Below are 14,944 nucleotides of genomic sequence, written 5' to 3'. Positions count from 1 at the left end.
TCGAACGGAAAAAATGCAACAAAATTTAGCGGCGTAAAGATTAAAAAGTTTGGTTTTTGTTATATCATATGGAGAACAAGTCCCACCAAGTGCTGTTTACTTAGTTAAACTTTCCCCTCAATTCGTACTCTGAAAAGCCCGTCCTTCGTTTTCGTTGGTTAGTTAGGTTGTTGTTTTTTAAATTTTTATCAGCATTACGTTTTCTGTGAAATTCACTTTTTCACCACTAAAATAAACAGAGAAACAAACTCACAGGCAGACCCACTCTCAGTCTCGTCTCTCACACGATTCTCTCACATACACACTCAAGCATACGCATACACACACGCACCCACACAGAATCTACAGATTTCTGCTTTTAGATATGGAACTTGAAATGTAGTTTTAAAGTGAGTATTTTCTTTTCTTGTGAGGAATTTAATGCTCAAGATTATAGTATCGGAACACTATCTTGCTCTTAATTATCTGTATTGTCCAACATCGCTCTCTCTCTCTTCTCTCTCTCTCATACCCTCACTGTTTGGATTTCAATGATGACAAAAGGTTGTTGATTTTAGTAAGCACGTGTAGCTTCAGGGTGTTTTTATTTGTTTTGATACTCAGGGCAGAGTTGGCTCAATGGAATCCTTATGACACGCTGGCCGCTATTGCAACATGCAGCCAACAACACGAAGACGTTGTGAATACTGGACAACAAAGGCCGTTTCAGCGTTGTTTCACCCTCCAGTGATGTTGTTTCACACCTTGGAGAAGGAAACAATAGGTCTTTATTCGTCTTGGACATCAGCACAATGGATGTTACAAAAACTCTAGCCATGTAAATAACAACTACGCATAATCAACTATCCACACTTTGTTAATCCTTCATTTGACATGAACCTTACTAGGATTTTGATTGGCGGTGATAGGGGAAAGGGAGGAGCAACAGGGAATATAAAGTCAGCAGACCTGGACATCCTCCAGTTCACCGTAACGCTTTTACAGTGAGAGGTCGTTGCTTTTTCAGTGTGCCTGAGTATCGTTTCTCATCTGTCGTGAATTTTCAAGTATGGAAAGTTTTTCAGTTCCTTTGGTGAAGTTCATTTCTGGTGACTTTTGGTCATCCGTGAAGATGAGGCAAGTGCGCGTTCTGTGCCAGAAGACGATCACGCCGGTTCAAGTTCTAGAAGCGGCAATGGAAGACGACAACTCCATTCGCAAGGCCATCAAGAAGATACGTCTCACAGACTGCCAAGGCCGGGACAGTTGGCTGGAGATTTTTCACGAAATCAGCTTCATGGACTACGCTTCGCATCCGCACATCATGAAGATGGACTGGGCAGTAAAGTGCAAGGACTTTGTAGCTATCTGCATGCCTCTGTGCTCACGAGGATCTTTGCATGATGCGCGTCACCGTCTCAACAGGGAGCAGTTAGAGCGCTGCTTCGTGCAGACCGCCTGTGCACTGAGATATCTTCACAACAGGTGGGCTGTACACGGGGACGTGAAGCCTGCCAACGTATTCCTGGATGAATCCAACAACGCTATTCTCGGTGACCTGGGAATGTCCCGCCTTCTGGCACACGGACAAAACAAAGTGAGCAGCAAGAACGTACTCGGAACAAAAGGCTATCTCGCTCCAGAGATCCAGAGTGACATCACCGTAGATCCTTTTCTGGTGAGTAACTGCAGAGTTTTCTACTTAATGAGCTTGTTTATTTGCGTGTTTGATTTGTTTAAGTTTAATGTTGTGTAAAAGTTGTCCTGATGTTTGGTTTGTTTGTTTGTCTGTCGGTATGTTTTTGTGGCTTTGTTTCTGCTGTAAATTTATTGTATGTTTTTATTCTGTTGTAAACAAGTAATTTTATTTTAAAATTGTAAATGCGCTGTGGCTTTTGTTATTGGGTTATAATATGCATAACATCCTTTCTTTGTTTGTCTGGTGTAATCTTGTTTGTCACTATTGCGTACTAGTAGATAATTGTATTTTCCCTTTCTTTTTTTCTGTGTGCTCCCTGAAGGTCTTTGTATACTGCAGCAATATGCTGTTGCTTGGAACCATTTGCTCACTATTGACCAACTCTTTTTTCCACTTATTCTCTACAGACGGACGCGTACGCACTTGGAGCAACGCTGTGGTTTCTTGTCTTCAAACGAAAACCTCGCGATGGAGAGGATCTTCTGCACGCTGTGAAATCCGACAGAACCCTAATGCCGCTCTTGGGCTTCTTCAGGTAACGAGACATTCTTTACTTTTGATCCTAACCCAATGCAGCTTTCTTTACTTTTAGATGAGTGCTGTTGATTCCTTGTAAATGAAAAATAAAATAGTAATATGTTGGTTTTTTAAAGAAAATACATACTTGTAGTCTGTTACGTAGAATATTCAGAAATTTCCATTTACCATAATATGAATACTTGCTTTCACTTGAGGTTGCCGATTATTTATCTTAGTATTTTTGCTTACTCCACAGGTTTGTGCTCTACAGGCTTGTACAGAACAACCCACGACTCCGACTTTCAGTCTGCCATCTCCTGGAATTCCTTCGTGAGCGCTTTCAGCAGTTCAGGGTAATCATAGACTCTCTGTAACGAGTGCAAGTGCTGTATTTGCATACTTTTTTTCCTCTTTTCTTTCTTCATTTTAGCACTTTCTAACAAAATATGGTGTTGAAGTTGTTTCTAGTTTTCTTATATTTCACCCATTTCCGTTTACCTAATTCACCTAATAATTGAATTGAATTGCTATTTTGGTTTTTGAAATGTACTACACTACTTTAACTTTTACTTTACTTACAAATTTGTCCACCCAACGACACATATTTTGCACTCGTGTTTGTCGTAACCAACAGAAAACTCAATGAGGCAGGAAGCAGGTGTCTTGGACACACCAAGGCAAGCTCAGGGCCTGTACATCACCAGCTGAAGTCATCATGTGAGTAATGGGGAGTTGACGAGGACTTTACACATGTTGCTGGTGAGTTGTTACCCTCACTACCGCTGAGGGGGGACCTGCTACCTACGAAGTGGACACAGCATTTTCTCTATTTTACTTTACTAACATAGTTGTCTCACAGTAACTAAAAAGTTTCCATTTTATCTAACACTGAAATGTCTTGTCTTGTACGTGCATTTCTGTGTTTTCATTAATGTGTTACTAACGAGCCGAAATTATTCCAGCCACTGTGGGGGCAGCGCTTGGTTTAATCGGCTACTTTGTTTTGTCTTTTTTCAGCTGTTTCAATAACAACTACTCAATCGTTAAATCACTAGAATGCAAACTGTAGCTATAACTTACTTTAATTAGCAAAATATACTAATTTCTAACATCCAATTTGTTGACTGACCCAACCCATAACACTAACATTCTTAAACTGACTAACAACTAACATACCCCAGACGTGAGCGCTCGGTAGCGCCGTCTTTTTAATCAGGCCTCGGTGTACAGTGTACCCTGAGACGGTCCCAAGCCCGTGGAAACTGAGAGGGAAAAGGCGATGATGCCAACATAAAAAACAATGTAGTTTTATTTCATCGGTATGTTTTGTAACTCCATTCAGAAGTCTGTATAGCATCTCATTACTAAGACATGTTTTTGTTTCCTGCTCGAAGTGTAGCGTTGTGCAAATACCACTCCAAATCACACGGTAAGGATTATTTCAACTCCAATAGGTTGGAAGGTTAGAATGCCCGTAGCCCAACCAAAATACATAAATGCAGAAAGGTTCACAGGACAAACATGTGTTGTGCCACACAACCAAGCTCTCAACAGCAGCGCTATGTACCCACAGATAAGACATCGGAAAACCACGGAATGGATCAAGTTCACAGTATTGTGCAGACGTAGACTGTTGGAGATTGAGGAATGTCACAAACCATATGGCCCAGAATTATTTTCTTCCTCCTAACTCAAAAGGATCCTTTCATTTGCATCCAAAGGTTATAAACTTTTAGGTCAAGAATTAATGGGTGAAGATGTTTGGGTTACTTTAACCTTGAGAACAAGTCACACGATGCACCTTTCATTCTGTTTTTGTTACTAACTGTTGTTCAGTTTTCTGTAAAACACCTTTCATTCTGTTTTTGTTACTAACTGTTGTTCAGTTTTCTTACAGGCAGACTTTTTTCAACTTTCAAACGACATCTCCCAGACACATCTCCCAGACACACTCTCCCTTACAAACACAAACACACACACACACACACACACACATACACACACACATACACACACACACACACACACACACACACACACACACACACGCGCGCGCGCATACAGCACACACACACACGCGCGCGCGCATACAGGAACAGGACCCATACAGAATCAAGAATTCTATCCTTTGTAGTTTTCCAAGTAATTAATTTTCATTATGTAGTTTTCCAAGTAATTAATTTTCATTAGTTGTTCATCCGATTTCCCTCTAGCCAAACCTCACTGTTTTGATTTCAACGTCAACAAAAGACTTGAATCTTCACTGTTTTGATTTCAACGTCAACAAAAGACTACTCTCAATGGAGTCCAAATGATGTGCTGGCCGCTACTGCGTCATACAGCCACCAACAACCAGATGTTATAAACACTTCAACAAAAGCCATTTCAGTGGGTTTTTTACCCTGAGACGATGTTGTTTCATATCTTGGAGATGGAAACAATAGATCTTTATTCATTTTCGACTACAGCACGATCAGTCACAGAAAAATGCTAGCCACGGAAACATCTACTATTTTAAATATAAAAAACTGACCTGGCTGAGTTAATCCTTTTAAAAATTTTTTTAGCCCAAAGCATGTATCCCATTTTTTAAAAGATCATTTGCTCCAGGGACTTTCTCTCAGTGAGCCAACATCGAACGGAAAAAAATGTAACAAAATTTAGCGGCGTAAAGATTAAAAAGTTTGGTTTTTGTTATATCATATGGAGAACAAGTCCCACCAAGTGCTGTTTACTTAGTTAAACTTTCCCCTCAATTCGTACTCTGAAAAGCCCGTCCTTCGTTTTCGTTGGTTAGTTAGGTTGTTGTTTTTTAAATTTTTTATCAGCATTACGTTTTCTGTGAAATTCACTTTTTCACCACTAAAATAAACAGAGAAACAAACTCACAGGCAGACCCACTCTCAGTCTCGTCTCTCACACGATTCTCTCACATACACACTCAAGCATACGCATACACACACGCACCCACACAGAATCTACAGATTTCTGCTTTTAGATATGGAACTTGAAATGTAGTTTTAAAGTGAGTATTTTCTTTTCTTGTGAGGAATTTAATGCTCAAGATTATAGTATCGGAACACTATCTTGCTCTTAATTATCTGTATTGTCCAACATCGCTCTCTCTCTCTCTCTCATACCCTCACTGTTTGGATTTCAATGATGACAAAAGGTTGTTGATTTTAGTAAGCACGTGTAGCTTCAGGGTGTTTTTATTTGTTTTGATACTCAGGGCAGAGTTGGCTCAATGGAATCCTTATGACACGCTGGCCGCTATTGCAACGTGCAGCCAACAACACGAAGACGTTGTGAATACTGGACAACAAAGGGCGTTTCAGCGTTGTTTCACCCTCCAGTGATGTTGTTTCACACCTTGGAGAAGGAGACAATAGGTCTTTATTCGTCTTGGACAACAGCACGGTCGGTGTTACAAAAACTCTAGCCATGTAAATAACAACTACGCATAATCAACTAGCCACACTTCGTTAATCCTTCATTTGACATGAACCTTACTAGGATTTTGATTGGCGGTGATAGGGGAAAGGGAGGAGCAACAGGGAATATAAAGTCAGCCGACCTGGACATCCTCCAGTTCACCGTAACGCTTTTACAGTGAGAGGTCGTTGCTTTTTCAGTGTGCCTGAGTATCGTTTCTCAACATCTGTCGTGAATTTTCAAGTATGGAAAGTTTTTCAGTTCCTTTGGTGAAGTTCATTTCTGGTGACTTTTGGTCATCCGTGAAGATGAGGCAAGTGCGCGTTCTGTGCCAGAAGACGATCACGCCGGTTCAAGTTCTGGAAGCGGCAATGGAAGACGACAACTCCATTCGCAAGGCCATCAAGAAGATACGTCTCACAGACTGCCAAGGCCGGGACAGTTGGCTGGAGATTTTTCACGAAATCAGTTTCATGGACTACGCTTCGCATCCGCACATCATGAAGATGGACTGGGCAGTAAAGTGCAAGGACTTTGTAGCTATCTGCATGCCTCTGTGCTCACGAGGATCTTTGCATGATGCGCGTCACCGTCTCAACAGGGAGCAGTTAGAGCGCTGCTTCGTGCAGACCGCCTGTGCACTGAGATATCTTCACAACAGGTGGGCTGTACACGGGGACGTGAAGCCTGCCAACGTATTCCTGGATGAATCCAACAACGCTATTCTCGGTGACCTGGGAATGTCCCGCCTTCTGGCACACGGACAAAACAGAGTGAGCAGCAAGAACGTACTCGGAACAAAAGGCTATCTCGCTCCAGAGATCCAGACTGACATCACCGTAGATCCTTTTCTGGTGAGTAACTGCAGAGTTTTCTACTTAGTGAGCTTGTTTATTTGCGTGTTTGATTTGTTTAAGTTTAATGTTGTGTAAAAGTTGTCCTGATGTTTGGTTTGTTTGTTTGTCTGTCGGTATGTTTTTGTGGCTTTGTTTCTGCTGTAAATTTATTGTATGTTTTTATTCTGTTGTAAACAAGTAATTTTATTTTAAAATTGTAAATGCGCTGTGGCTTTTGTTATTAGGTTATAATATGCATAACATCCTTTCTTGGTTTGTCTGGTGTAATCTTGTTTGTCACTATTGCGTACTAGTAGATAATTGTATTTTCCCTTTCTTTTTTCTGTGTGCTCCCTGAAGGTCTTTGTATACTGCAGCAATATGCTGTTGCTTGGAACCATTTGCTCACTATTGACCAACTCTTTTTTCCACTTATTCTCTACAGACGGACGCGTACGCACTTGGAGCAACGCTGTGGTTTCTTGTCTTCAAACGAAAACCTCGCGATGGAGAGGATCTTCTGCACGCTGTGAAATCCGACAGAACCCTAATGCCGCTCTTGGGCTTCTTCAGGTAACGAGACATTCTTTACTTTTGATCCTAACCCAATGCAGCTTTCTTTACTTTTAGATGAGTGCTGTTGATTCCTTGTAAATGAAAAATAAAATAGTAATATGTTGGTTTTTTAAAGAAAATACATACTTGTAGTCTGTTACGTAGAATATTCAGAAATTTCCATTTACCATAATATGAATACTTGCTTTCACTTGAGGTTGCCGATTATTTATCTTAGTATTTTTGCTTACTCCACAGGTTTGTGCTCTACAGGCTTGTACAGAACAACCCACGACTCCGACTTTCAGTCTGCCATCTCCTGGAATTCCTTCGTGAGCGCTTTCAGCAGTTCAGGGTAATCATAGACTCTCTGTAACGAGTGCAAGTGCTGTATTTGCATACTTTTTTTCCTCTTTTCTTTCTTCATTTTAGCACTTTCTAACAAAATATGGTGTTGAAGTTGTTTCTAGTTTTCTTATATTTCACCCATTTCCGTTTACCTAATTCACCTAATAATTGAATTGAATTGCTATTTTGGTTTTTGAAATGTACTACACTACTTTAACTTTTACTTTACTTACAAATTTGTCCACCCAACGACACATATTTTGCACTCGTGTTTGTCGTAACCAACAGAAAACTCAATGAGGCAGGAAGCAGGTGTCTTGGACACACCAAGGCAAGCTCAGGGCCTGTACATCACCAGCTGAAGTCATCATGTGAGTAATGGGGAGTTGACGAGGACTTTACACATGTTGCTGGTGAGTTGTTACCCTCACTACCGCTGAGGGGGGACCTGCTACCTACGAAGTGGACACAGCATTTTCTCTATTTTACTTTACTAACATAGTTGTCTCACAGTAACTAAAAAGTTTCCATTTTATCTAACACTGAAATGTCTTGTCTTGTACGTGCATTTCTGTGTTTTCATTAATGTGTTACTAACGAGCCGAAATTATTCCAGCCACTGTGGGGGCAGCGCTTGGTTTAATCGGCTACTTTGTTTTGTCTTTTTTCAGCTGTTTCAATAACAACTACTCAATCGTTAAATCACTAGAATGCAAACTGTAGCTATAACTTACTTTAATTAGCAAAATATACTAATTTCTAACATCCAATTTGTTGACTGACCCAACCCATAACACTAACATTCTTAAACTGACTAACAACTAACATACCCCAGACGTGAGCGCTCGGTAGCGCCGTCTTTTTAATCAGGCCTCGGTGTACAGTGTACCCTGAGACGGTCCCAAGCCCGTGGAAACTGAGAGGGAAAAGGCGATGATGCCAACATAAAAAACAATGTAGTTTTATTTCATCGGTATGTTTTGTAACTCCATTCAGAAGTCTGTATAGCATCTCATTACTAAGACATGTTTTTGTTTCCTGCTCGAAGTGTAGCGTTGTGCAAATACCACTCCAAATCACACGGTAAGGATTATTTCAACTCCAATAGGTTGGAAGGTTAGAATGCCCGTAGCCCAACCAAAATACATAAATGCAGAAAGGTTCACAGGACAAACATGTGTTGTGCCACACAACCAAGCTCTCAACAGCAGCGCTATGTACCCACAGATAAGACATCGGAAAACCACGGAATGGATCAAGTTCACAGTATCGTGCAGACGTAGACTGTTGGAGATTGAGGAATGTCACAAACCATATGGCCCAGAATTATTTTTTTCCTCCTAACTCAAAAGGATCCTTTCATTTGCATCCAAAGGTTATAAAGTTCCCTTGATCACTTAATTAAGCTATTCCCTCGTGTGTTGTCCTCTAAAACACCTTTCATTCTGTTTTTAATTAAGCTATTCCCTCGTGTTGTCCTCGTGTTGTCCTCTAAAACACCTTTCATTCTGTTGTTCAGTTTTCTGTAAAATTTCCTTATCAGCCTCATACTTACAGGCAGACTTTTTTCAACTTTCAAACGACATCTCCCAGACACTTCAACTTTCAAACGACATCTCCCAGACACACTCTCCCTTACAAACACAAACACACACACACACACACACACACACACACACACACACACACACACACGCGCGCGCATACAGGACCCATACAGAATCAAGAATTCTATCCTTTTTGTCATGGAGCTGAAATGTAGTTTTCCAAGTAATTAATTTTCATTAGTTGTAAGTAATTTCTTACTCAAAATTCTGGGAGCTGCCTATTACTTTGCTCATTAATTTGTTCTGCCGATTTCCCTCTAGCCAAACCTCACTGTTTTGATTTCAACGTCAACAAAAGACTTGAATCTTGAGCGTATTTTTTTAATACCTGCTATAACAGAGTACTCTCAATGGAGTCCAAATGATGTGCTGGCCGCTACTGCGTCATACAGCCACCAACAACCAGATGTTATAAACACTTCAACAAAAGCCATTTCAGTGGGTTTTTTACCCTGAGACGATGTTGTTTCATATCTTGGAGATGGAAACAATAGATCTTTATTCATTTTCGACTACAGCACGATCAGTCACAGAAAAATGCTAGCCACGGAAACATCTACTATTTTAAATATAAAAAACTGACCTGGCTGAGTTAATCCTTTAAAAAATTTTTTTAGCCCAAAGCATGTATCCCATTTTTTAAAAGATCATTTGCTCCAGGGACTTTCTCTCAGTGAGCCAACATCGAACGGAAAAAAATGTAACAAAGTTTAGCGGCGTAAAGATTAAAAAGTTTGGTTTTTGTTATATCATATGGAGAACAAGTCCCACCAAGTGCTGTTTACTTAGTTAAACTTTCCCCTCAATTCGTACTCTGAAAAGCCCGTCCTTCGTTTTCGTTGGTTAGTTAGGTTGTTGTTTTTTTAAATTTTTATCAGCATTACGTTTTCTGTGAAATTCACTTTTTCACCACTAATATAAACAGAGAAACAAACTCACAGGCAGACCCACTCTCAGTCTCGTCTCTCACACGATTCTCTCACATACACACTCAAGCATACGCATACACACACGCACCCACACAGAATCTACAGATTTCTGCTTTTAGATATGGAACTTGAAATGTAGTTTTAAAGTGAGTATTTTCTTTTCTTGTATTTTCTTTTCTTGTGAGGAATTTAATGCTCAAGATTATAGTATCGGAACACTATCTTGCTCTTAATTATCTGTATTGTCCAACATCGCTCTCTCTCTCTCTCTCTCATACCCTCACTGTTTGGATTTCAATGATGACAAAAGGTTGTTGATTTTAGTAAGCACGTGTAGCTTCAGGGTGTTTTTATTTGTTTTGATACTCAGGGCAGAGTTGGCTCAATGGAATCCTTATGACATGCTGGCCGCTATTGCAACGTGCAGCCAACAACACGAAGACGTTGTGAATACTGGACAACAAATGCCGTTTCAGCGTTGTTTCACCCTCCAGTGATGTTGTTTCACACCTTGGAGAAGGAAACAATAGGTCTTTATTCGTCTTGGACAACAGCACGGTCGGTGTTACAAAAACTCTAGCCATGTAAATAACAACTACGCATAATCAACTAGCCACACTTCGTTAATCCTTCATTTGACATGAACCTTACTAGGATTTTGATTGGCGGTGATAGGGGAAAGGGAGGAGCAACAGGGAATATAAAGTCAGCCGACCTGGACATCCTCCAGTTCACCGTAACGCTTTTACAGTGAGAGGTCGTTGCTTTTTCAGTGTGCCTGAGTATCGTTTCTCAACATCTGTCGTGAATTTTCAAGTATGGAAAGTTCTTCAGTTCCTTTGGTGAAGTTCATTTCTGGTGACTTTTGGTCATCCGTGAAGATGAGGCAAGTGCGCGTTCTGTGCCAGAAGACGATCACGCCGGTTCAAGTTCTGGAAGCGGCAATGGAAGACGACAACTCCATTCGCAAGGCCATCAAGAAGATACGTCTCACAGACTGCCAAGGCCGGGACAGTTGGCTGGAGATTTTTCACGAAATCAGTTTCATGGACTACGCTTCGCATCCGCACATCATGAAGATGGACTGGGCAGTAAAGTGCAAGGACTTTGTAGCTATCTGCATGCCTCTGTGCTCACGAGGATCTTTGCATGATGCGCGTCACCGTCTCAACAGGGAGCAGTTAGAGCGCTGCTTCGTGCAGACCGCCTGTGCACTGAGATATCTTCACAACAGGTGGGCTGTACACGGGGACGTGAAGCCTGCCAACGTATTCCTGGATGAATCCAACAACGCTATTCTCGGTGACCTGGGAATGTCCCGCCTTCTGGCACACGGACAAAACAGAGTGAGCAGCAAGAACGTACTCGGAACAAAAGGCTATCTCGCTCCAGAGATCCAGACTGACATCACCGTAGATCCTTTTCTGGTGAGTAACTGCAGAGTTTTCTACTTAGTGAGCTTGTTTATTTGCGTGTTTGATTTGTTTAAGTTTAATGTTGTGTAAAAGTTGTCCTGATGTTTGGTTTGTTTGTTTGTCTGTCGGTATGTTTTTGTGGCTTTGTTTCTGCTGTAAATTTATTGTATGTTTTTATTCTGTTGTAAACAAGTAATTTTATTTTAAAATTGTAAATGCGCTGTGGCTTTTGTTATTGGGTTATAATATGCATAACATCCTTTCTTTGTTTGTCTGGTGTAATCTTGTTTGTCACTATTGCGTACTAGTAGATAATTGTATTTTCCCTTTCTTTTTTTCTGTGTGCTCCCTGAAGGTCTTTGTATACTGCAGCAATATGCTGTTGCTTGGAACCATTTGCTCACTATTGACCAACTCTTTTTTCCACTTATTCTCTACAGACGGACGCGTACGCACTTGGAGCAACGCTGTGGTTTCTTGTCTTCAAACGAAAACCTCGCGATGGAGAGGATCTTCTGCACGCTGTGAAATCCGACAGAACCCTAATGCCGCTCTTGGGCTTCTTCAGGTAACGAGACATTCTTTACTTTTGATCCTAACCCAATGCAGCTTTCTTTACTTTTAGATGAGTGCTGTTGATTCCTTGTAAATGAAAAATAAAATAGTAATATGTTGGTTTTTTAAAGAAAATACATACTTGTAGTCTGTTACGTAGAATATTCAGAAATTTCCATTTACCATAATATGAATACTTGCTTTCACTTGAGGTTGCCGATTATTTATCTTAGTATTTTTGCTTACTCCACAGGTTTGTGCTCTACAGGCTTGTACAGAACAACCCACGACTCCGACTTTCAGTCTGCCATCTCCTGGAATTCCTTCGTGAGCGCTTTCAGCAGTTCAGGGTAATCATAGACTCTCTGTAACGAGTGCAAGTGCTGTATTTGCATACTTTTTTTCCTCTTTTCTTTCTTCATTTTAGCACTTTCTAACAAAATATGGTGTTGAAGTTGTTTCTAGTTTTCTTATATTTCACCCATTTCCGTTTACCTAATTCACCTAATAATTGAATTGAATTGCTATTTTGGTTTTTGAAATGTACTACACTACTTTAACTTTTACTTTACTTACAAATTTGTCCACCCAACGACACATATTTTGCACTCGTGTTTGTCGTAACCAACAGAAAACTCAATGAGGCAGGAAGCAGGTGTCTTGGACACACCAAGGCAAGCTCAGGGCCTGTACATCACCAGCTGAAGTCATCATGTGAGTAATGGGGAGTTGACGAGGACTTTACACATGTTGCTGGTGAGTTGTTACCCTCACTACCGCTGAGGGGGGACCTGCTACCTACGAAGTGGACACAGCATTTTCTCTATTTTACTTTACTAACATAGTTGTCTCACAGTAACTAAAAAGTTTCCATTTTATCTAACACTGAAATGTCTTGTCTTGTACGTGCATTTCTGTGTTTTCATTAATGTGTTACTAACGAGCCGAAATTATTCCAGCCACTGTGGGGGCAGCGCTTGGTTTAATCGGCTACTTTGTTTTGTCTTTTTTCAGCTGTTTCAATAACAACTACTCAATCGTTAAATCACTAGAATGCAAACTGTAGCTATAACTTACTTTAATTAGCAAAATATACTAATTTCTAACATCCAATTTGTTGACTGACCCAACCCATAACACTAACATTCTTAAACTGACTAACAACTAACATACCCCAGACGTGAGCGCTCGGTAGCGCCGTCTTTTTAATCAGGCCTCGGTGTACAGTGTACCCTGAGACGGTCCCAAGCCCGTGGAAACTGAGAGGGAAAAGGCGATGATGCCAACATAAAAAACAATGTAGTTTTATTTCATCGGTATGTTTTGTAACTCCATTCAGAAGTCTGTATAGCATCTCATTACTAAGACATGTTTTTGTTTCCTGCTCGAAGTGTAGCGTTGTGCAAATACCACTCCAAATCACACGGTAAGGATTATTTCAACTCCAATAGGTTGGAAGGTTAGAATGCCCGTAGCCCAACCAAAATACATAAATGCAGAAAGGTTCACAGGACAAACATGTGTTGTGCCACACAACCAAGCTCTCAACAGCAGCACTATGTACCCACAGATAAGACATCGGAAAACCACGGAATGGATCAAGTTCACAGTATCGTGCAGACGTAGACTGTTGGAGATTGAGGAATGTCACAAACCATATGTCGCAGAATGATTTTCTTCCTCCCAACTCAAAAGGATCCTGGCAAAATCTTTCATCATTTGAGTACTTCAGGCAAAGCTGGGCAACAACAATTACCGTCAATGTCTGGAGGTGTTTGGGGATGTTGTCTACAACATCCGTAAAGAGCAGTTTTCTTTGAGGAGTAGCAAAGCAAAGTAAACCCCATGGAAAAGTAGGCGACACAGAGAAATTAACAACTTAGAAACAGACAAAGCTACCTTAATCAAAATACATAAAATAAATTATGAGAATAATATCAATAAATGAGGAGGAAAATCTGAACAATCTTTGAACTGAACTAAAACAAGAAGCAAGACCCATTGCAATCAGTATTGCTGAACATTTCAAGAAAAGACGGCACCGCCAAAGAAGTTCTTGCTTTAAAATCATTATTTTATTGTAAAAATTGTATTTCCCCAACAGATACACTCTGTGCACTTGGATATTGTGTTAAAAACAGGAAATGGCCTCCTTAGTTTTAGTTTTGTTTTTATTGTGACCTGTCTGAGATATGCATTCTATTGCATACGGCATACCCCCCCCCCCAGCACACACACATACGAAAAAGCACGCAACCTCTCGTACACAGCGCTCCATTAATGGAACAGACTTTCAGGGGCTTAAAAAGTAAGAACTTTTTAATCGATGCAAATACAACTTGAATCCTTTCATTTGCATCCAAATGTTATAAACTTTTAGGTCAAGAATTAATGGGTGAAGAAGTTTGGTTTTCTTTAACCTTGAGAACAAGTCACGCGATGTGCAGTTCCCTTGATCACTTAATTAAGCTATTCCCTCGTGTTGTCCTCTAAAACACCTTTCATTTTGTTTTTGTTACTAACTGTTGTTCAGTTTTCTGTAAAATTTCGTTATCAGCCTCTCACAGAAAATTGACACAGATGCATACTTACAGGCAGACTTTTTTCAACTTTCAAACAACATCTCCCAGACACACTCTCCCTTACAAACACAAACACACACACACATACACACATATACACACACTCACACACACAAACACACACACACACACACACACACACACACACACACACACACACACACACACACACACACACACAAGGACCCATACAGAATCAAGAATTCTATACTTTTTGTCATGAAGCTGAAATGTAGTTTTCCAGGTAATGAATTTTCATTTAAGTAATTTCTTACTCAAAATTCTGGTAGCTGCCTATTACCTTGCTCATTAATTTGTTCTGCCCGATATCCCTCTAGCCTAACCGCACTGTTTTGATTTCAACGTCAACAAAAGACTTTTGGTTTTTTTAAGCTCGTGTCACTTCGTTTGTTTATGGGTCTTTGAAAATCCTGAGCGTTTTTTAAAAAAATACCTGCTATAACAGAGTACTCTTAATGGTGTCC

General features: G+C 40.4%; 2 protein-coding genes across 2 annotated transcripts; both read left to right on the top strand.

Moving 5' to 3' along the window:
• Positions 1-1,111: 1,111 nt before the first annotated feature.
• Positions 1,112-2,571, top strand: LOC101848763 (probable cell cycle serine/threonine-protein kinase CDC5 homolog). Its single transcript, XM_005102842.1, has 3 exons — positions 1,112-1,657; positions 2,086-2,213; positions 2,454-2,571. The coding sequence occupies exons 1-3, from the start codon at positions 1,112-1,114 to the stop codon at positions 2,569-2,571; spliced, it is 792 nt and encodes a 263-aa protein (XP_005102899.1).
• Positions 2,572-5,940: 3,369 nt separating this feature from the next.
• Positions 5,941-7,399, top strand: LOC118478044 (NUAK family SNF1-like kinase 2). Its single transcript, XM_035970937.1, has 3 exons — positions 5,941-6,486; positions 6,914-7,041; positions 7,282-7,399. The coding sequence occupies exons 1-3, from the start codon at positions 5,941-5,943 to the stop codon at positions 7,397-7,399; spliced, it is 792 nt and encodes a 263-aa protein (XP_035826830.1).
• Positions 7,400-14,944: the final 7,545 nt, after the last annotated feature.

This window comes from Aplysia californica, unplaced genomic scaffold (assembly GCF_000002075.1).
Source record: "Aplysia californica isolate F4 #8 unplaced genomic scaffold, AplCal3.0 scaffold00344, whole genome shotgun sequence".
NCBI classification, from domain to species: Eukaryota; Metazoa; Mollusca; class Gastropoda; order Aplysiida; family Aplysiidae; genus Aplysia; species Aplysia californica.
The sequence above is the reverse complement of the archived record's forward strand: the minus strand, read 5'-3'. Positions and strand labels throughout refer to the sequence as shown.

Excerpts from the sequence above, each read along its gene's own strand:
- LOC118478044 (XM_035970937.1), top strand. The coding sequence starts at position 5,941 with ATGAGGCAAGTGCGCGTTCTGTGCCAGAAGACGATCACGCCGGTTCAA. Across the intron at positions 6,487-6,913 it reads TCACCGTAGATCCTTTTCTG|ACGGACGCGTACGCACTTGG; the intron begins GTGAGTAACTGC and ends TATTCTCTACAG. Across the intron at positions 7,042-7,281 it reads CCGCTCTTGGGCTTCTTCAG|GTTTGTGCTCTACAGGCTTG; the intron begins GTAACGAGACAT and ends CTTACTCCACAG.
- LOC101848763 (XM_005102842.1), top strand. The coding sequence starts at position 1,112 with ATGAGGCAAGTGCGCGTTCTGTGCCAGAAGACGATCACGCCGGTTCAA. Across the intron at positions 1,658-2,085 it reads TCACCGTAGATCCTTTTCTG|ACGGACGCGTACGCACTTGG; the intron begins GTGAGTAACTGC and ends TATTCTCTACAG. Across the intron at positions 2,214-2,453 it reads CCGCTCTTGGGCTTCTTCAG|GTTTGTGCTCTACAGGCTTG; the intron begins GTAACGAGACAT and ends CTTACTCCACAG.